Raw genomic sequence first — 21047 nt, forward strand, 5'->3', positions numbered from 1 at the left:
TGACTTGATTCGAGTCGTACAAAATAGTATGATGGAGGCAGTCTCAAAAATGTGATCCGAACCCTAAGGGAAAACCCCCAAGTCAATCCACCAGCATCAGTGTCAGTTGCCCCAGTGGATGGCCAGAGATGGGAACGTGTGTCTTCATGTCTGGAACGGAAGGAGGAAGTAGAGAAAGACCCCGGCGAGGGGCCCAACCCTACCTATACCTACCTACCTACAAAGGAAGGCAACTCAGAAGACTAATAAACATGGAGAGGATAGTGATGATGAGGGGGAAGTCATCATTTCCTCTATTTGTTGACCTCTGCAGCCTGCACACAACATCTCTAAAGACATGGATGGACCGGCCACTCAAACTTTCCTCCAAGAATGGGGGGATAACATATTACAGGCATTGCTCAATCTCCCATCTCCACTGATGGGAGCACATTTATCTCAATCTCCCATTCCACTGAGCGCATTTATCAAACACTGAAATCCATTCTTGTTATTATTAAACAAATAAGGGGGAATATGGGAGACACAGGTTTTACTTGTGCTGAATTTTTTGAATCGTGTTCATACAGATACAGCTCATGTGGTTTGTCATTTTGGGGCCTCCCCAGTGCTTAAGGAACAGCCTATGGTTAATGTTTGGAATATGGCCACAGGACTTTGGGACTGTCCCTTACCACTGGTAACTTGGGGTCGTGAATATGCTCATATTTCCACAGGGACTGGCCCTACGTGCGTTCCAGCATGATATGTTCGGTCTCATCTCAAGGCAGAAAATAGCATCCAGCCTTTATAGTAACTAGAATTGTGTGCTTTTTACCTAGTGGTATTGCTTTGTAACTTGTTGTGTTCTAGATAATATTAGTAATGGTTTGACTTAGTGTGTGATTTTTCCATGTTACCAATGCAGTCTCAAGAATTAGAATTTTACACATTATCTAGGTTGTTGTATGCTTCTTTTATTATAGTAATAGATCAAACGTGTATTAAACAGGGCTTGATGTAATCAGTGCTAGAATCTACAGGAATGTCTCTTTTAATGTTTTAGTACTGCTTGGAAATAGGTAAATAGGTAAACTTTCAGGTAAATAGGGAACTTTCATGAAGATTAAGCATCCTAGGCTTTGGGTATCTGGGTGATACAGACGATATTGAGAGGCCATGAGAAGCATGAGCCTATTTGTCTGCCAAAGCCACGCCGGATCACTAATGTAAAACGAACGGTATAGACTCCCAGGCGGGCAAGAGGAAATAACAAAAACGGTGCAGGAATTGGAAAGAGTGGGTATTATAAGACCTGCACATAGCCCATACAATTCCCCAGTATGGCCAGTGCGAAAGTCGGATGGAACATAGGGAATGATGGTAGATTATAGGGAATTGAATAAGGTCACACCACATATTCATGCGGCCTTACCCAATATTGCCTCCCTAATGGACACATTAAGTAGAGAAATTAAGACATACCATTGTGTCCTAGATTTAGCAAATGCATTTTTCAGTATTCCAGTAAGTGAAGAATCACAAGATCAATTTGCATTTACATGGGAGGGCAGGCAGTGGACTTTTCAGGTCCTACCACAAGGGTACGTGCACTCTCCCACCTATTGTCATAATTTGGTGGCACGTGACCTGGCTAATTGGGAGAAACCGGAAAACGTCAATTTATATCATTATACTGACGATCTCCTGTTACCATCCGACTCACTAGAGCCAGTGGGACAAGCAGCAGATTTGTTAACAGCTTATTTGCAGAAAAGGGGGTGGGCTATAAACCCACAGAAGCTGCAAGGTCCAGGTTTATCTGTAAAATTCCTGGGAGTAGTCTGGTCTGGGAAAACCAAAGTACTACCCAGTACAGTGAGTTTTCCTTTACAAATAACCTTTAGTATTAGCTTTGCTACCATCTTCATATTATTCAACCTTACATGCATGTTAGCTACTGTTCTGTTAGTATGTTGATAAAAGTTAAGCACGATGTAGTGATGTGGAATAAGGGGTAGAATGTTATTGCTTTGTAATTTGGTTGGTTTTGCTATTCCACATCAGAATATCATGTAGGATAATGGGAGTGAAGGGGACAAGTTTTTTTTGTTTGTTTTGTTTGTTTGTTTGTTTGTTTTTCCTGTGGGCTGCCCTAAATGGGCATGGGGGGAGGGGGCATCGGAGGGAAGGTCGGGAAGGGTATGGGGTTTTTTCTGCCTGGTTCCCTGTGAGGAGACAGCGTGGTTGGAACTTCCTGCCTCCCACAGCCTGTTGGTGAGATTGGGAGTTGGTATTCTCCTTGTTGGAAAGGAGCGTTGTCCACTCCTAAGTAGCAGCATGTGGGTTGTCTCTCTACAGGCAAAAGGTGCCAGCACATTCAGGTGCCTGAGGCTGCTGCCGCCCTGGCTTGATCCCTTATTGGCATTTCTGGCCTCGCTCGTACTACGGAAAGTCATGAGATGCTACCAGCATTGCCTCCAGAGGTGGCAGAAGAGCTGCAGACTACAAAAGAAAGAGGAGTTGATCACCTGTGAGGTCACTTAACAGGGAGAGCTCCTGCTCTTTGGAAGGTTGTGACAGGTATCTGCTACTCACTGTGTGTCCTAGTGGGCTTCCTCCTGCAATGACAGGCGTTGATGTCCGTAGGCACAGGAGCCCCTCTGGCTGATGATCTGCAGGAGCATTTTTCGGGCCTGCTGCCTCTTGTCCCTGTCCTCCCCACTGAAGAGACTAGTGTGAGTTAACCTGCTCAGGTTTCTGGCCGTTTCCCCCTGTCCTGTCTCCACATACTGCTGAAAAGAGTCTGGCCTCCCCACTCTGCCCCGCACACCTCAGATATTTGCAGACTTGCATCAGGTCCCCTCTCAGGCTTCTTTTCTCAAGGCTAAACAGAACACATCCATGGATGTTGACCCAACCACCTCCCTGGGGAGCCTATTCTAGTGCTAAACAACCCTTTCTGTAAATATGGTTTTTTTCCAGATATCCGACCTGAACTTACCCTGATGCAGCTTGAGGCCATTTCCCCCTGTCCTGTCACCAGTGAGAAGAGACCAGCCCCACTCTTGCTGTAAGCACCTTTCAGATACTGGAAGAGAGCAATAAGGTCTCCCCTCAGACTCCTTTTCTGCAGAATAAACAGTCCCAGTTCCCTCAGTCTGTCCTTGTAGGGCATATTCTCTGCTCTGGACTGAGATCCTACCACCCTGCAAGGGCTATTGGGTCACCAGCATGCCATGGCCCTGATTCTCCTTGAAAGAGAAGCAGGGCTTTGAAGGAGACTGATACTTACTATGCCACAGCAAGGAGAGCAGGTGCCCACGGAGGCATCTCTCTGCCATTCCCAGGGTCGCTGCCTGTCCTACTGCAGCCAGAAGAACAGGCGCTGGGGCCTCTATCCTCTCAGTCCCACTGCGGACACCCAACTTCATTGCTTTCTGCCCTTTGCTGCCTTGAAGGACTGGCACCGCTTCCAGCCCATGATGAAAGCCTGGGGGAAGGCCAGGCCCAAGTCCCTGCAATGAGGGACCAGGACAGCCATTGTGTCCTCTCTGTAGAAGATGGCAACAGATGGCTGTCCACTCAAGGGTGCATGGAAGGCTGAGTAGTGAGCAGAAGAGCTTCAGACTACAAAAGAAAGAGGAGATGATCGCCTGTGAGGTCAATTAACAGGGAGAACTCCTGCTCTTTGGAAGGTTGTGACAGGTATCTGCTACCCACTGTGTGTCCTGGTGGGCTTCCTCCTGCAATGACAGGGGTTGATGTCCGTAGGCACAGGAGCCCCTCTGGCTGATGATCTGCAGGAGCATTTTTCAGGCTTGCTGCCTCTTGTCCCTGTCGTCATGGAAGGATTCTTCTCTCTGAGTCTCCTTGTGCACCTGGGGCTGCAGTTGCAGGTGCAGCCAATCTCTGGGAGCTTACAGCTCCTGGCTGGCTGCAGTGCAGAGTGTCCCAGGGTCAGATCTGTTCTGGCTGCACCCTTCGCCCTTCTCTTCCAGTCTGTGTCCTGACCCCAGGTTCCTCTGCTGCCATATCTGTCCTCTGTTACTTGTCATTGTTTGTGGGCTGTTCTGAAAAGTAAGACAGCCACAGCTTTTCCTGCTCCTCAGCCATTTTTCTTTCTCTCATTTTTCTCGCTGCTTTGAAGAGGTGCTTCATGACGACTCTTGAAGACTTGATCTCAGTGGGACGTGGAAGCTCTGGCAGACCTGAGGTTCCCTGCTCGGTGGAGGAGTGCTCTCTCTGTGGGGAAGTTCTTCTTGGACAATCTGGCCTGTCCTGGGTGCATGCCCTGCCGCGCTGCTTCTGCCCTTTGGTAGCACCTGGTGTTGATTCTCTGCTCACTGAAGGTGTGCCTGCCTGAACACCTGATGGATGAGCAGACTGAGCAGGGACAGAAGCATGATGTTCCAAGAACATCCCAATATTATGTAGCAGCTTGTCGGCTTTGCTTCTATGGATAACAGGCGACTGCATGCCCGAGTGCCTGTGGCTGCTGCCACCATGGCTTGATCCTTTGCTGGCGCCCGTGACCTTGCTGGCGCCCATGACCTTCCTGGCGCCCGTGACCTTGCTGGCGCCTGTGACCTTGCTGGCAGCTGAGACCTTGCTGGCAGCTGAGACCTTGCTGGCAGCTGTGAGCTTACTGGCAGCTGTGACCATACTGGCATCTGAGAACTTACTGGCAGCTGTGAGCTTACTGGCAGCTGTGACCATACTGGCATCTGTGTCGTCACTGTCACCACTGAAAGACTTGTCTTCGGATGCCACCAAGTCCTTCTTTGTTCCCTCCAGAAATGGACTTGCGGTTTTCATTTTGGCCAGAGGTGTCAGTGATTGTCTGCTCCCATGATGACTCGCGTCCAGCCTTGTTGGCTCTGAGGATCTGTTGTTTGTGAAGGGCTTATTTCCCTTCCTGGAGAGCTTCTCGCTTCCCTTTCTGATCTTGGAACAGAGGGCCTTGCTGGCTGCTTTGAGCTTGTCCCAGGCACGCTGAATGCAGTGGCACAAAAAGGGTGGCACACAGCAGCCTGTACACAGCTGAGATAGAGTCTGTGACTTTTGTGTCCTGTGTTGTTCTGCCACGTTCTTGGGCCTCGCCTCTGGCTTTGCTGACTGGGGCCTGAATGGCTCATCCTTTGGCAGAATCCTGCTTGATGCAACTGAAGATCTACTTCCTGCAAGGGTATGTCCAGGGAGCCCCTTTGGCTCTTGAGCAGCAGTGGTATTTTTCTGGCCCTGCTGCTTACTGGCCCTGTCCGCAGGTCGATTTCTCTCTCCTACTTTTGCTCTTCCTGCATCAAGCTGGGCTACAGGGTCAGATGGAGACACACCCTTGGATCCTTCATTGCTAGGCAGGACGCGGTGTGGTGTGAAAAAGTCCCGCTTCTTCCTCTCAACATATGCATACTGCTCCAGATATTGATACATCAACCTGTTCTCCTGGTTGTCAGGCTGTTCACACAGTCTGTAGCAGTCAGCATGGACTGTACGCATTGTTTCTTGTTTGCGTGTGTCCATCAGGGAGGCAGATTTTTGCCGTTGGCCAAAGGCTTCTGCTGATGACCTCCATGCCTGAGCCTGCATGTGCCTGCGCTGGAAGGTCAAGCGAGGGGACCTCCTTGTTTGCCTCAGTGGATGTGGAAGCTGGGAGTCTTTGTGCCCCAGATTAGGCTCTGAGAGGCTCTTCTGCAGGCGCTCTGGTGCCTGCATTTTCATGTCAGGATGCTCCAGGAGACTTCTCATAGCCTCATCCACAGAGGGCAGGTCCCGCTCCTGGGACTTTGGTTGTGGGCAAGGTGTCTTCACATCCCCACAGCAGGTGATGGTGCCCTCGTTGCTGCCCTCGTTGCTGCCCTCGTTGCCGCCCTCTTTGCTGCCCTCATTGCTGCCCTCATTGCTGCCCTCAGGCATTTGCAACATGAGCCTGTGTGAGATGGAGAAAGAGAAGGAAGATGAAGGCAGTTCTGAGCCAAACACTCCTGAGGGCCCCAGGGCACTTCTGTCACCTCAAAGCTGTTGGCAGGCTTTGTTATTTTCACTTGTTGGGGTCCCGACAAGTGTGTGCCCAAGGTTCCATTCCTGCTTACAGAGAACAAAGCAAGGACGACACTCGTGTCCGTGCCTCAGTGGTAAACACTTCTACAAGGGCACTGCCTCTCAGATTTCAAGTCTCTGGATTATCCCTGTGCCCTCCCTGAGTCATTGCAGATTTCCATTTCAGCAAGCCCTGCCCCTGTCCCCATCCCCTATCAGTAGTCTCACCTGTCCAAGCATCTGTTGGAGTCTTGAACAGTTCTGTAAACACATTGGATGGCTTCATAGGTGTCATCCGTCTGACTGGGCACTGAGGAGCTGCAGCAGAGCAGAGAGCAGTGTTAGTGGGATTTCAGCTGGTGGGAGGTGACAGGAGAGGAACAGTGTTACTTACTGCATCCTCGCGTGCTGTGAAGACGTGCACAAGTCCCAAACTGTTGGCAAAGAAGGCAGAGTGAGTGGATAGGGAGAACGTGATGGGGTGGTGGGCAAGTGGGGCCAGGGGTTGTCTTTGCAGGCACCTCCCTTGCCCAGGGCTGCTCACCTCTAGAATTTGCCTGGTTAGCTCTGTGTTGGCACTTCCTCTGTTTGGGACGTTTGGACCTTTCCTTCTGTATGGGCACAGAAAGCAGCGAGTGAGAGGGGAGCATCCCTAGCAGCCTCAGCGGCTCCCACCAACCCAGGGCACAGCCAGGCTCGGCCCGTGACTGCCCTGGGACTCCTTGCCGAGCCTGGCCAGGCCCTGCTGGGACACGGCCTCTCCTCCCAGGCAGTCCTCCCCAGCCCAGCCCTGGGGATGGCCCTGGCCCCCTCCAACCCCCCTCCTGTGTTGCAGTGTCTGCCTCAGCACCAGCCCTGACTCCTACCATCCACTTCCTGAAGGCTGGAATAAGTACAGTCAGTAATGAGACTGTCGTGATCCAGAGGATACCATAGAAGGTATCGTCCTCCATGCTGAGGAAGAAGCTCTTTCCCCAGAAATCAGCGCTGCCTGCGATGTGCTGAAAGAGCTAAGCAGTCAAGCTCCTCTCTTCAGTCCGCTCACAAGCAAAGTGGCTCCCAGCCCGACTCTGCCCCGAATTCTGGGCTGTCCCCTTTGTGATGTGAGTTACCCCGTCAGCAGCTTTGCTCTATGGCAACGTTTGTGATGCAAGAACAGCGAGCGGGGTGTGGCACAGCCCGGGCGGCTCAGCACAGCGGGGCCATGGCCAGCCCGGCCCGGCACCGAGAGCCGGCCCTATGCAGGGCCACGCAAAGCCTGTGCCTCTCACCAGGAAGGACTGAATCCCGGCCCTGTGCCGTGCTCCCACTTTGGAGAGCCCATGAAGCACTTGTCGGCCCTGGCGAGTCCAGCAAGGCGATGGTGGCCGTGCTGCTGCTGCTGCTGCCGCCTGCCCTTCCCCAGCATTTTCAGGGAGGAGCTCGATCAGATCAGCTCGGAGCAGAGGCTCACCAGGCAGACCCCTCAGGGAGAAGTAAAACTGGCAAAGCCCCAGCTCCCCCAGCTGGGAAGAGCACAGCTCCTGGGGAGCAATGTGGCTCTTGGTACAGGGTGTGTGAGCAGGGAGGGTGCAGACCTCCTCCCCACTGAAGAGACTAGTGAGAGTTATCCTAATCAATGTAGTTTTATGAAATATTAGGGATCTGATCACATACGAGGAAAAGACAAAATCATGTCTTTGAAATTTTGAAGACGTTTACCCTGATAGACACTTTGATTAGTGCTTGTTCCCCACAGGTGTCTTTCCAGGAATTACCCAACAGGAGTGTTTGCTCAAAGAGCAATCTCTAGCGCTTTGCTTTCAGAACTGTCAGGGACGTTGATATGTGAGTTAGACACATCAGCAAGCGTAGTTCTGTGCATTAGGTCAGTGGCATTGATAGCATATAGCAGATCCCAAACTGGGAAACCTGCACACACATTGTTTTCTGCTTGGGAAGGCTGTAAGGTTGCAGAATACAACTCAAATAAAATTGAATTGTGGAAGATAACAAACTCATTGAACATAGCGGAAAGAAAAAAAAAATTAAGGTGTAAAGCTGCTGATTATTCTCATCCAAATTGTAATCAAATTCCACTTTGCTGAGTGTGTACCCTCTGCCAATCTTTTATGAGCTTGACTGTCTGTGTGTCTTAAAAAAAGCCTGGCAATCAGGCATCCACTAGTTGGGCTTCATTAAGGAATCTTAGTGGAGAATCCAGTTCTTCAGCCACTGCCACATAGGGAAGTTTCTTCTTGGCTGGACTGGCATCATTGCTAGTTTGAGCCTGGCCTGGGGTGGTTTGTACAATATGCAGGTGAGGGAAATGCTGTAAATGGACTAATTGTGTTTCACTGTGTTCTAGCACGTAGAGCACAAGCACCTGGAAAGCAAAAGCAAACAGCACTAGGTCTTCCCACAGATTCCAGACAAACCTAAGCAAAGCCCTCCACTCCCCTCAGCCTCCCAGACAAGTTGGCAGGCATGAAATGCATGTTTGTGTAGCGAGATGTGCCTGGCAGTGCTCTGTGACAGTTGGGTGAGGTCTCAAGGTCTCGCCCCCTTGTTCTTGTGGGGGACTTCAACTTCCCAGACATCTGCTGGATTTACAGTTCAGAAGATAGGGAACAGTCCTGGAGGTTCCTAGAGTGTGTGGGAGATAACTTCCAGACACAGCAGGTAAGGGAGCCAACAAAGGGAAGCCCAATCCTGGACCAGCTATTTGTTAACAGAGAAGATCTCGTGGTGGATGGAAAGGTTGGAGGCTGTCTGGGACAAAGTGATCCCGAGATGCTAGATTTCTCAGTCCTTGCTGAACCACAGAGGGGAGTCAGAACTGCCACCTTGGACTTCCAGAGGGAAGACTTTAACTTCTTTAGGACCGGGACTGAGAGGGTCCCTTGGAGGGCATGGGAGCCCAGGAAGGCTGGGGATACATTAAGTAATTTTAAAGGTGCGTGAGCTGACCATCCCCACGTCACAGAAGATGAGCCAATGGGCAAGGAGGCTGGACTGGCTGAACAGAGACCTTTGGCTGGATCTCAAGAGCAAAAGGAAAGTTTGTGGTCTCTGGAAGAGTGGGCAAGTGACTTATGATTACAGGTACATAGGGAAGCTGTGTGAAAATTAGAAAAGCCAAAGCCCGTCCAAAACTGAACTTGGCCACTAAGGTAAAGGACATCAATAAATATTTCTATAAATGTATGAACAGCAAGAGGAGGGCTGGGGAGAATCTCCATCCCTTGTTGGATGCTGAGGGCAACTTGGCGACCGAGGATCAGGATTAGGCTGAGGTGCTTAATGCCTCCTTTGCCTCAGTTTTAATGGAAAGACTTGTTACTGCCAGGGAATGCAGCCTCCTGCGCTAGTAGATGGGGTTGGGGGACCAAATAGGCGTTTCATGATCCACAATGAGATGGTTTTGAACCTGCTCTGAAATCTTGATGCTCACAAGTCCATGGGGCCGGATGGATTGCACCATAGAGTGCTGAGGGAGTTGGCAGATGTGGTTGCCAAGCCACTCTCCATCATTCATCAGCAGTCCTGGCTAACTGGGGATGTCCCAGCAGACTGTGGGCTGGCAAATAAGATGCCCATCTTCAAAAAGGGCCAGAAAGATGATCCTGGTAGCTACAGACCTGTCAGTCTCACCTCAGTGCTGGGGAAGGTTATGGAACAGATAATGTTAGGAGCCGTCAAGGACCAGTTAAAGGCCAAGCAGGGGATCAGGCCTAAGTCAGCATGGGTTTACAAACTGTAGCTCCTGTCTGACAAACCTGATTTCATTCTATGGCAAGGTGACCCGCTTAGTGGATGAGGGTAAAGTTCTCAATGTGGTCTACCTGGACTTCATTAAAGCCTCTGACATTGTCCCCCACAACATCCTTGTGGAGAAGCTGGCTGCCAGTGGTTTGGATGGGTGTGTGCTCTGCTGGGTGAACACTGGCTGGATGGCTGGGCCTAAAGAGTTGTGGTCAGTGGAGTTAAATCCAGTTGGTGGCTGGTCACAAGCAGTGTCCCCCAGGGCTCAGTAATGGGGCTGCTTCTATTCAACATCCTTATTAAGGATCCTGATGTGGGGGATTGAGTGTACCCACAGTAAGTTTGCAGAGGACACCAAGCTGGGAGAGAGTGTTGATCTGCCAGGGGGGAGAAAGACATTACAGAGGGACTTGGATAGACTGGATTGATGGGCCAAGGCAAACTGTGAGTTTTAGTTGGGCCAAGTGTCGGGTCCTGAATTTTGGTCACAGCAACCCCAGGCAACCCTACAGGCTTGGGGAGGTGTGGCTGGAAAGTTCCCAGATGGAAAGGGACCTTGGTGTGCTGATGGACAGTCGGCTGAATATGAGCCAGCAGTGTGCCCAGGTGGCCAAGAAGGCCAATGGCATCCTGGCTTGTATCAGGAGCGGTGTGGTGTGCAGGACTAGGGAAGTCGCCCTGCCCCTGGACTTGGCATTTGTAAGGCCTCAATCTCCTTGTCCTCGTGAAGGAATTCAACTTCCTTGATCTATGCTGGAAATACAATACAGTGCAGAGGAAGCAGTCTAATCTTTAAGGTCTTTTAAAACCTGAGCGATTCTATGATTCAGTCTTGGAGGGTAGAGGGGTTGAGGAAGGCTGGTTGATCCTTAAAAAAGAAGTCTTAAAGGCAGACGAGCAGGCTGCCCTCATGAGCTACAAGATGAGACAGTGGGGGAGAAGACCGGAGTGGCTGAATAGGAGATTTTCCTGAGGCTCCAAGAGAAAGAGAGAATCTACCTCCTGTGAAAGAAGGCACAAGGCGCCTGGCTCCTACATGAGACCAGTTGTTGTCATGCAGGTATAAAAGGTTGTAAGCACCTACAATAAGCGTCTCCTGTTCTGCACCAGCAAGGGAGTCTGCAGCTCTCTTGCCACAAAAATGAAATGTTGCAAAAGTAGTTTTTGACATTAAATTTGGTGTGTAGTCAGCGGTGAGCCTATCTACCAATATTTATGTCCTCTGGGCAAATGGTACAGAAGTAGAACAGTGTATCATTTACCCGTGTATATATAACAGTGTGTAAGTACCGGTGTAGAGCTCTGGGCTAATGGTACAGAAGTAGAACAGTGTATAATATAACCGTGTTTATATAACAGCGTATAATAACATAGAGCTTTTACCTGTGAAGGTCAGATCAATCTGCAACCTGTGCTGCATCAGGTTTCAGTTCTAACCTGCTTTTACGTGGGGCTAACCCTTTTTCCTTTCTTCCTGCTGCACTTATTCTTACACAAGGAAGATGAAGATACCGCTGGTTAACAGAAGGAAGCCTTCAAAGAACGTGCCGCTTGTGGGTTCCATAGTCAATATTTTTAGAAAGAAGAGCTGAGAGATCTTTAAGATGTACTCCAAAGTAGGAGTCAAACTACAATAGCTCAAGGGAAGACGGCCAGAGGCAGAGAGCGCCTTTGTCCAGACCAGTGGGGCTTCCTCTTCGCACCAAGTCCTCCGGGGATGCCGCCCCTCCCTCTGGGAACCCAAAATGCCCCAAATGGCAGTAACACGGAACCAGAACACGAACTGCCACTGTTCTGCATGATGTTGTGATGTGGAGTACCGAGAACAGAAACCCCAAACCACAACTGGGCTGATCCACACAACAAACCTCCTTACCCACCGCGCAGCTTGTAGTAGGCCAACCGGCGTCTATTGGTGTGGTAAAAGACTTGCAGTGGGGGCTCCAATCCCGCTATGACAGCCCACAGCGCTTTTGTTGGCTTCAGAAAAGCCCTACAAAGAGCTATTTTGTTGGTCCTTTTTGCTTTAGAGTCCTTGCCCAACACAGTCTTACCTGCCCTGAGGCTCATCTCTTCAGCAACAACCTACAAGAGTTCTTAATTGCCAGTTGTCTCTGTCAGCTGTAACGGTTCTGTGCTCCCCTTGGCCATTTACTTGTCCCGGTGTACTTGATCAAGTAGAGCTCCTAATGAGGCTCAGAGCTCAGGACTGGGATCCTACCTCCCTCCCAGGGCTATTGGGTCACCAGCAGGGTTTTGAAGGAGACTGATACATACCATGCCACAGCAAGGAGAGGTGATGCCCACGGAGGCATCTTTCTGCCATTCCCAGGGTCGCTTTCTGTCCTACAGAACAGGTGCTGGAGCCTCTGTTCGCACTGTGGACACCCAACCTCATTGCTTTCTGCCCTTTGCTGAATGCCTCTGGGGCCCCTGGAAGTTGCACCTTACATGCATGTTAATTACTGTTCTGTTTATATGTTGATAAAAGTTAAGCAGGATGTAGTGATGTGGAATAAGGGGTAGAATGTTATTGCTTTGTAATTTGGTTGGTTTTGCTATTCCACATCAGAATATCATGTAGGATAATGGGAGTTAAGGGGACAAGTTTTTTTTGTTTGTTTGTTTTTCCTGTGGACTGCCCTAAATGGGCATGGGGGCAGGGGCACCGGAGGGAAGGTCGGGAAGGGGACGGGGTGTTTTTCTGCCTGGTTCTCTGTGAGGCCCTTTTGATCGCCGAAGTCTCCTGACTCGGAGCCGTCCCGGACCGATCAGCAGCGACTGACCGCGCGGTTCAAGGGGGATCTCGGGCGGTTCCTTCAAGCAGGGACCCCCGGCCAGAGGAGCAACCGGCAGCTCTCGAGGGAGCGGCTACGTGACTGACGTGACTGACGTGACTGACGTTACGTGGCGTTGGCGTTGCCTGGCAACGGCGGGAGATTGAAACGGGCACAGGGAGCGACTAGTCGGTGCCCACCAGAGACAGACAGGAGGGGTCCGGGTTCTTGCAGCTCGTGACTTCCCGTTTCAGTGCTGCTACGTCTTCTGCTTTGACGTGGTTGCTCCCCGGCGGAAGGCTGCTGCCAGAAATACTGAGGAGGCCCAGACAAGGGTCCCAAGCTCTCAGAAACGAGGCAGCAACCAAGAAGACTGCAGAGACCCAGACTGAGGTCCTGCACATGCCTTATAGGAAGGCTGCTGCCAAAATGTCTGAGGAGACTCAGACTGAGCTCCCAACCTGAGATGCTGGTGTGCAGGTCTCTGGCTGTACTGAGTGCCAGAGCCTGGCCCTTGCAGTGCTGGGTGAGGGAGGCAGTGATTGTGTTCACTGCGCCCAGGTGAACTACTTGCTCAGCCTCGTAGTTGACCTGAAGGAGGAAGTGGAGAGGCTGAGGACTATAAAAGAGTGTGAGAGGGAGACTGACTGGTGGTGTCAGTCCCTCTCAGCCTCAGGTTCTCAGCACACAGCCGAGGCTCCTAATGGAGCATGTCAGCCCCTGCCACCTTACACCTTACGAACAGGAGGTAAAGGGGAACCAGCCAGCTGACTGTGGTGCAGCGAGCCCCCTGTCCTCTCTTCCCCCTAGCAGCAATTTGAGAAGGGAGGAGGAGTGGAAACGGGTACTGGCTCGGTGGTGGGGGCATCCCCCATCCCAACCATCCCCGGCTCCCCAGGTGCCTCTGTGTAACAGGTTTGAGGCCCTGGAATTTGAGGGGGGGACGAGTGAGAGTGTGGAGACAGGTTCACCCATGAGGTTGCCTCAGGCGAAGCGGTCGCCCCCAAGCCTCAAGACTGCTTCTACCCATAAGGACTGAAGGGTGATTGTTGTAGGTGACTCCGTTCTGCAAGGAACAGAGGGCCCTATATGCCGGCCCGACCCTACCCGCAGAGAGGTGTGCTGCCTTCCTGGTGCACGGGTCAGAGACATTTCAAAGATAATTTCTAGGTTGATTCAGCCTTCAGATTACTACCCACTTTTAATAATTCAGGCTGGTGGCAAGGAAGTTGAGAAGGAAAGCATGAGGTCTATCAAGAAAGACTTCAGGGGAATGGGGCGAATACTTGAAGGAGCTGGGGTGCAGGTGGTCTTTTCTTCTACACCCGTGGTGAAAGGGAAAGGTACAGGGAGCATCCAAAAAACCCAACTCTTAAATAGATGGCTTAAGAGCTGGTGCAGATGCAAGAACTTTGGCTTTTTTGACCATGGGGCAATCTACACTGCACCTGGCATGATGACTGCTGATGCAAGCAGCCTGTCCCTGAGGGGTAAGAGGATATTAGCTGAAGAATTAGCGGGACTCATTGACAGGTCTTTAAACTAGGAACGAAGGGGGAAGTGGGCAAAATAAGGGCTACTGGGGTTGAACGGGTCATTCGAGGGATTGTACCAAACTCCGTGGGCAATGATGGCAGAGTGCAAAGGGAGGGAGTAGGGCAGGGGGGATGCTGGGGATGCTACTGTTCTAGTGGATCCTGGATCCCTTATAAAGGTGGCGAGATGGATAGCCCAGCTGAAGTGCCCGTATACTAATGTACGCAGCCTGAGTAACAGGCAGGAGGAACTGGAAACTGTGATGCATTCGGAAAGTTATGACATTGTTGCTATCACAGAAACATGGTGGGATGACTCCTACAATTGGGATACTGCCATCAAAGGCTCTAGACTATTTAGGAGAGATAGGCGAGGTAGGACGGGTGGGGGAGTTGCTCTTGATGTCAGAGATTGGGGTGAGGAGAACCATGGAACCACAAGGGTACAGCAGCAACAATGTGAGGAGAAATTAGTTTATTTTTATTTGTATCAGAATACAAGATAACACACTATAATACAATAAGTCCAATAAAATGACAGAGTATCCAAAAATCAGACGCCTCACTCTAATGCCACTTCTCAGGTAAGAAGTCTAGCCAGGGCAAGAAGAAAGGAAAAGAGAGAATGTCTTGTGATATGTGAGCATTCTGAAAGAATAATGCAAAGTCCTCTGGGATATGTAGTTTGTAGTTTTCTTCTGAGAAACCGGAGCAATAGCACTACATATTGTTATGATGTGGAATATCAGTAACCAAAAATCATAAAATCATTTCCGGTATCTGCTGCTCACAGGGGTTGATGTCCGTAGGCAGAGGAGCCCCTCTGGCTGATGATCTGCAGGAGCATTTTTCAGGCCTGCTGCCTCTTGTCCCCGTCGTCATGGAAGGATTCTTCTCTCTGAGTCTCCTTGTGCACCTGGGGCTGAAGTTGCAGGTGCACCCAATCTCTGGGAGCTTACAGTAAAACAGTATAGACTCCCAGGCGGGCAAGAGGAAATAACAAAAACGGTGTAGGAATTGGAAAGAGTGGGTATTATAAGACCTGCACATAGCCCATACAATTCCCCAGTATGGCCAGTGCGAAAGTCGGATGGAACATAGGGAATGATGGTAGATTATAGGGAATTGAATAAGGTCACACCACATATTCATGCGGCCTTACCCAATATTGCCTCCCTAATGGACACATTAAGTAGAGAAATTAAGACATACCATTGTGTCCTAGATTTAGCAAATGCATTTTTCAGTATTCCAGTAAGTGAAGAATCACAAGATCAATTTGCATTTACATGGGAGGGCAGGCAGTGGACTTTTCAGGTCCTACCACAAGGGTACGTGCACTCTCCCACCTATTGTCATAATTTGGTGGCACGTGACCTGGCTAATTGGGAGAAACCGGAAAACGTCAATTTATATCATTATACTGACGATCTCCTGTTACCATCCGACTCACTAGAGCCAGTGGGACAAGCAGCAGATTTGTTAACAGCTTATTTGCAGAAAAGGGGGTGGGCTATAAACCCACAGAAGCTGCAAGGTCCAGGTTTATCTGTAAAATTCCTGGGAGTAGTCTGGTCTGGGAAAACCAAAGTACTACCCAGTACAGTGAGTTTTCCTTTACAAATAACCTTTAGTATTAGCTTTGCTACCATCTTCATATTATTCAACCTTACATGCATGTTAGCTACTGTTCTGTTAGTATGTTGATAAAAGTTAAGCACGATGTAGTGATGTGGAATAAGGGGTAGAATGTTATTGCTTTGTAATTTGGTTGGTTTTGCTATTCCACATCAGAATATCATGTAGGATAATGGGAGTTAAGGGGACAAGTTTTTTTTGTTGTTGTTTTGTTTGTTTGTTTGTTTGTTTTTCCTGTGGGCTGCCCTAAATGGGCATGGGGGGAGGGGGCATCGGAGGGAAGGTCGGGAAGGGTATGGGGTTTTTTCTGCCTGGTTCCCTGTGAGGAGACAGCGTGGTTGGAACTTCCTGCCTCCCACAGCCTGTTGGTGAGATTGGGAGTTGGTATTCTCCTTGTTGGAAAGGAGCGTTGTCCACTCCTAAGTAGCAGCATGTGGGTTGTCTCTCTACAGGCAAAAGGTGCCAGCACATTCAGGTGCCTGAGGCTGCTGCCGCCCTGGCTTGATCCCTTATTGGCATTTCTGGCCTCGCTCGTACTACGGAAAGTCATGAGATGCTACCAGCATTGCCTCCAGAGGTGGCAGAAGAGCTGCAGACTACAAAAGAAAGAGGAGTTGATCACCTGTGAGGTCACTTAACAGGGAGAGCTCCTGCTCTTTGGAAGGTTGTAACAGGTATCTGCTACTCACTGTGTGTCCTAGTGGGCTTCCTCCTGCAATGACAGGCGTTGATGTCCGTAGGCACAGGAGCCCCTCTGGCTGATGATCTGCAGGAGCATTTTTCGGGCCTGCTGCCTCTTGTCCCTGTCCTCCCCACTGAAGAGACTAGTGTGAGTTAACCTGCTCAGGTTTCTGGCCGTTTCCCCCTGTCCTGTCTCCACAAACTGCTGAAAAGAGTCTGGCCTCCCCACTCTGCCCCGCACACCTCAGATATTTGCAGACTTGCATCAGGTCCCCTCTCAGGCTTCTTTTCTCAAGGCTAAACAGAACACATCCATGGATGTTGCCCCAACCACCTCCCTGGGGAGCCTATTCTAGTGCTTAACAACCCTTTCTGTAAATATGGTTTTTTTCCAGATATCCGACCTGAACTTACCCTGATGCAGCTTGAGGCCATTTCCCCCCGTCCTGTCACCAGTGAGTAGAGACCAGCCCCACTCTTGCTGTAAGCACCTTTCAGATACTGGAAGAGAACAATAAGGTCTCCCCTCAGACTCCTTTTCTGCAGAATAAACAGTCCCAGTTCCCTCAGTGTGTCCTTGTAGGGCATATTCTCCAAGCCCTTCACAAGCCCCGTTGTCCTCCTTTGGGTCTGCCCCAGCACCTCCATGTCGTTAGGCGGAGCTTGAGAAGGAGCAGAGGCAGGAGGAGACAAGAAAGAGCCCCAGTCTTTCCTGTGTGAAACTTTACACTGGCTGCAACCTTTAAAGACCATCACATGCCAAATTACGTTTAGTGACTGTATCTGACTGGTGTAAGAAAGGGGCTCTTCCACACAACAAAGCTTCTCACCCAGCGTGCAGCTTGTGGTAGGCCAACCAGCACATGTCGGTGTGGTAAGAGAATTGGAGCTGGTTCTCTTCACAGACTTATCACCGTTTATATTTCTGCATGCTACATGGCCGCACACCAAGCTGCTGAGTCTTGTAAGGTAGCGTAGTGTGGATGAGTAGTAAGGGAAAGCGGGGATATAAAATTAGATGGTGAAAATGGCTGGCAAGGAACAGGGAGCAAAGTCACCGGACTGTTTTATTTTCCCCCAGATGCCAGTAACAAATCCTAGTGGTCAGACTAGTTTTTGTGTCAGAAGTTCAGCTGTGTCCACCTCTTAAACTGATGCTCTGGACTGGGATCCTACCACCCTCCCAGGGCTATTGGGTCACCAGCATGCCATGGCCCTGATTCTCCTTGAAAGAGAAGCAGGGCTTTGAAGGAGACTGATACTTACTATGCCACAGCAAGGAGAGCAGGTGCCCACGGAGGCATCTCTCTGCCATTCCCAGGGTCGCTGCCTGTCCTACTGCAGCCAGAAGAACAGGCGCTGAGGCCTCTATCCTCTCAGTCCCACTGCGGACACCCAACTTCATTGCTTTCTGCCCTTTGCTGCCTTGAAGGACTGGCACCGCTTCCAGCCCATGCTGAAAGCCTGGGGGAAGGCCAGGCCCAAGTCCCTGCAATGAGGGACCAGGACAGCCATTGTGTCCTCTCTGTAGAAGATGGCAACAGATGGCTGTCCGCTCAAGGGTGCAAGGAAGGCTGAGTAGTGAGCAGAAGAGCTTCAGACTACAAAAGAAAGAGGAGATGATCGCCTGTGAGGTCACTTAACAGGGAGAGCTTCTGCTTTTTGGAAGGTTGTGACAGGCATCTGCTACCCACTGTGTGTCCTGGTGGGCTTCCTCCTGCAATGACAGGGGTTGATGTCCGTAGGCACAGGAGCCCCTCTGGCTGATGATCTGCAGGAGCATTTTTCAGGCCTGCTGCCTCTTGTCCCCGTCGTCATGGAAGGATTCTTCTCTCTGAGTCTCCTTGTGCACCTGGGGCTGCAGTTGCAGGTGCACCCAATCTCTGGGAGCTTACAGCTCCTGGCTGGCTGCAGTGCAGAGTGTCCCAGGGTCAGATCTGTTCTGGCTGCACCCTTCGCCCTTCTCTTCCAGTCTATGTCCTGACCCCAGGTTCCTCTGCTGCCGTATCTGTCCTCTGTTACTTGTAATTGTCTGTGGGCTGTTCTGAAAAGTAAGACAGCCACAGCCTTTCCTGCTCCGAAGCCATTTGTCTGGCTTTCAGTCTTCTCACTGCGTCGAAGAGGGGCTTCATGACGACTTTTGAAGACTTGATCTCAGTGGGACGTGAAAGCCCGGACTGAGCAGGGTGAGAAGCATGATGTTCGAAGAACATCCCAATCTTGTCTAGCAGTGTGTCGGCTCTCCTATGGGTAACGGGCGACTGCATGCCCGAGTGCCTGTGGCTGCTGCCACCATGGCTTGATCCCTTGCTGGCGCCCGTGACCTTGCTGGCGCCCATGACCTTGCTGGCGCCCGTGACCTTGCTGGCGCCTGTGACCTTGCTGGCACCCGTGACCTTGCTGGCAGCTGAGAGCTTACTGACAGCAGTGACCATACTGGCATCTGAGACAATACTGGCAGCTGTGAGCTTACTGGCAGCTGTAACCATACTGGCATCTGTGTCGTCACTGTCACCACTGAAAGACTTGTCTTCGGATGCCACCAAGTCCTTCTTTGTTCCCTCCAGAAATGGACTTGCGGTTTTCATTTTGGCCAGAGGTGTCAGTGATTGTCTGCTCCCATGATGACTTGCGTCCAGCCTTGTTGGCTCTGAGGATCTGTTGTTTGTGAAGGGCTTATTTCCCTTCCTGGAGAGCTTCTCGCTTCCCTTTCTGATCTTGGAACAGAGGGCCTTGCTGGCTGCTTTGAGCTTGGCCCAGTCACGCTGAATGCAGCGGCACAGAAAGCGTGGCACACAGCAGCCTGTACACAGCTGAGATGGAGTCTCTGACCTTTGTGTCCTGTGTTGTTCTGCCACGTGCTTGGGCCTCGCCTCTGGCTTTGCTGACTGGGGCCTGAATGGCTCATCCTTTGGCACAATCCTGCTTGACGCAACTGAAGATCTACTTCCCGCAAGGGTATGTCCAGGGAGCCCCTTTGGCTCTTGAGCAGCAGTGGTATTTTTCTGGCCCTGCTGCTTACTGGCCCTGTCCGCAGGTGGATTTCTCTCTCCTACTTTTGCTCTTCCTGCATAAAGTTGGGCTACAGGGTCAGATGGAGACACACCCTTGGATCCTTCATTGCTAGGCAGGACGCAGTGTGGTGTGAAAAAGTCCCGCATCTTCCTCTGAACATATTCATACTGCTCCAGCCATAGATACATCACCCTGTTCTCCTGGTCGTCAGGGTGTTCACAGAGTCTGTAGCAGTCAGCACCTTGTTTGGACCTCCTTGTTTGCCTCAGTGGATGTGGAAGCTGGGAGTCTTTGTGCCCCAGATTAGGCTCTGAGAGGCTCTTCTGCAGGTGCTCTGGTGCCTGCATTTTCATGTCAGGATGCTCCAGGAGACTTCTCATAGCCTCATCAACCAAGGGCAGGTCCCGCTCCTGGGACTTTGGTTGTGGGCAAGGTGTCTTCATATCCCCACAACATGTGATGGTGCCCTCGTTGCCGCCCTCGTTGCTGCCCTCGTTACCGCCCACTTTGCTGCCCTCCTTGCTGCCCCACTCATTGCTGCCCTCATTGCTGCCCTCTTTGCTGCCCTCATTGCTGCCCTCATTGCTGCCCTCAGGCATTTGCAACATGAGCCTGTGTGAGATGGAGAAAGAGAAGGAAGATGAAGGCAGTTCTGAGCCAAACACTCCTGAGGGCCCCAGGGCACTTCTGTCGCCTCAAAGCTGTTGGCAGGCTTTGTTATTTTCACTTGTTGGGGTCCCGACAAGTGTGTGCCCAAGGTTCCATTCCTGCTTACAGAGAACAAAGCAAGGACGACACTCGTGTCCGTGCCTCAGTGGTAAACCCTTCTACAAGGGCACTGCCTCTCAGATTTCAAGTCTCTGGATATCCCTCTGCCATCCCTGAGTCATTGCAGATTTTCATTTCAGCAAGCCCTGCCCCTGTCCCCATCCCCTATCAGTAGTCTCACCTGTCCAAGCATCTGCTGGAGTCTTGAACAGTTCGGTAAAAACATCGGATGGCTTCATAGGTGTCATCCGTCTGACTGGGCACTGAGGAGCTGCAGCAGAGCAGAGAGCAGTGTTAGTGGGATTTCAGCTGGTGGGAGGTGACAGGAGAGGAACAGTGTTACTTACTGCATCCTCGCATGCTGTGAAGATGTGCAGAAGTCCCAAACTGTTGGCAAAGAAGGCAGAGTGAGTGGATAGGGAGAACGTGATGGGGTGGTGGGCAAGTGGGGCCAGGGGTTGTCTTTGCAGGCACCTCCCTTGCCCAGGGCTGCTCACCTCTAGAATTTGCCTGGTTAGCTCTGTGTTGGCACTTCCTCTGTTTGGGACGTTTGGACCTTTCCTTCTGTATGGGCACAGAAAGCAGCGAGTGAGAGGGGAGCATCCCTAGCAGCCTCAGCGGCTCCCACCAACCCAGGGCACAGCCAGGCTCGGCCCGTGACTGCCCTGGGACTCCTTGCCGAGCCTGGCCAGGCCCTGCTGGGACACGGCCTCTCCTCCCAGGCAGTCCTCCCCAGCCAAGCCCTGGGGATGGCCATGGCCCCCACCGAACCCCCTCCCTGTGTTGCAGTGCCTGGCTCAGCACCAGCCCTGACTCCTACCATCCACTTCCTGAAGGCTGGAATAAGTACAGTCAGTAATGAGACTGTCGT

The 21047-nt window shown here is 51.0% G+C and overlaps 2 protein-coding genes and 1 long non-coding RNA gene across 3 annotated transcripts; all 3 read right to left on the minus strand.

The window, feature by feature from the left end:
• Positions 1-3833: 3833 nt before the first annotated feature.
• Positions 3834-5904, minus strand: LOC146761581 (uncharacterized). Its single transcript, XM_085542622.1, has one exon. The coding sequence runs from the start codon at positions 5902-5904 to the stop codon at positions 4027-4029; it is 1878 nt and encodes a 625-aa protein (XP_085398748.1). The 3' UTR covers positions 3834-4026.
• LOC146761582 (uncharacterized) lies at positions 5869-7110 on the minus strand. The gene is made up of 4 exons (XR_014945007.1): positions 6885-7110; positions 6563-6629; positions 6413-6452; positions 5869-6336 (listed from the first exon to the last, which is right to left on the minus strand). It is a non-coding gene; the product is annotated as an uncharacterized LOC146761582 (long non-coding RNA).
• Positions 7111-17582: 10472 nt separating this feature from the next.
• LOC146761583 (uncharacterized) lies at positions 17583-20559 on the minus strand. Its single transcript, XM_085542623.1, has 3 exons — positions 20358-20559; positions 18505-20020; positions 17583-17918 (listed from the first exon to the last, which is right to left on the minus strand). The coding sequence occupies exons 2-3, from the start codon at positions 20014-20016 to the stop codon at positions 17583-17585; spliced, it is 1848 nt and encodes a 615-aa protein (XP_085398749.1). The 5' UTR covers positions 20017-20020; positions 20358-20559.
• Between the last annotated feature and the right edge of the window lie 488 nt (positions 20560-21047).

Source organism: Coturnix japonica, chromosome 3 (assembly GCF_054131305.1).
Source record: "Coturnix japonica strain WE chromosome 3, WE-NBRP24, whole genome shotgun sequence".
NCBI classification, from domain to species: Eukaryota; Metazoa; Chordata; class Aves; order Galliformes; family Phasianidae; genus Coturnix; species Coturnix japonica.

Excerpts from the sequence above, each read along its gene's own strand:
- LOC146761583 (XM_085542623.1), bottom strand. The coding sequence starts at position 20,016 with ATGTTGCAAATGCCTGAGGGCAGCAATGAGGGCAGCAATGAGGGCAGC. Across the intron at positions 17,919-18,504 it reads TGAAGCCCCTCTTCGACGCA|AGAGGACACAATGGCTGTCC; the intron begins GTGAGAAGACTG and ends CATCTTCTACAG.
- LOC146761581 (XM_085542622.1), bottom strand. The coding sequence starts at position 5,904 with ATGTTGCAAATGCCTGAGGGCAGCAATGAGGGCAGCAATGAGGGCAGC.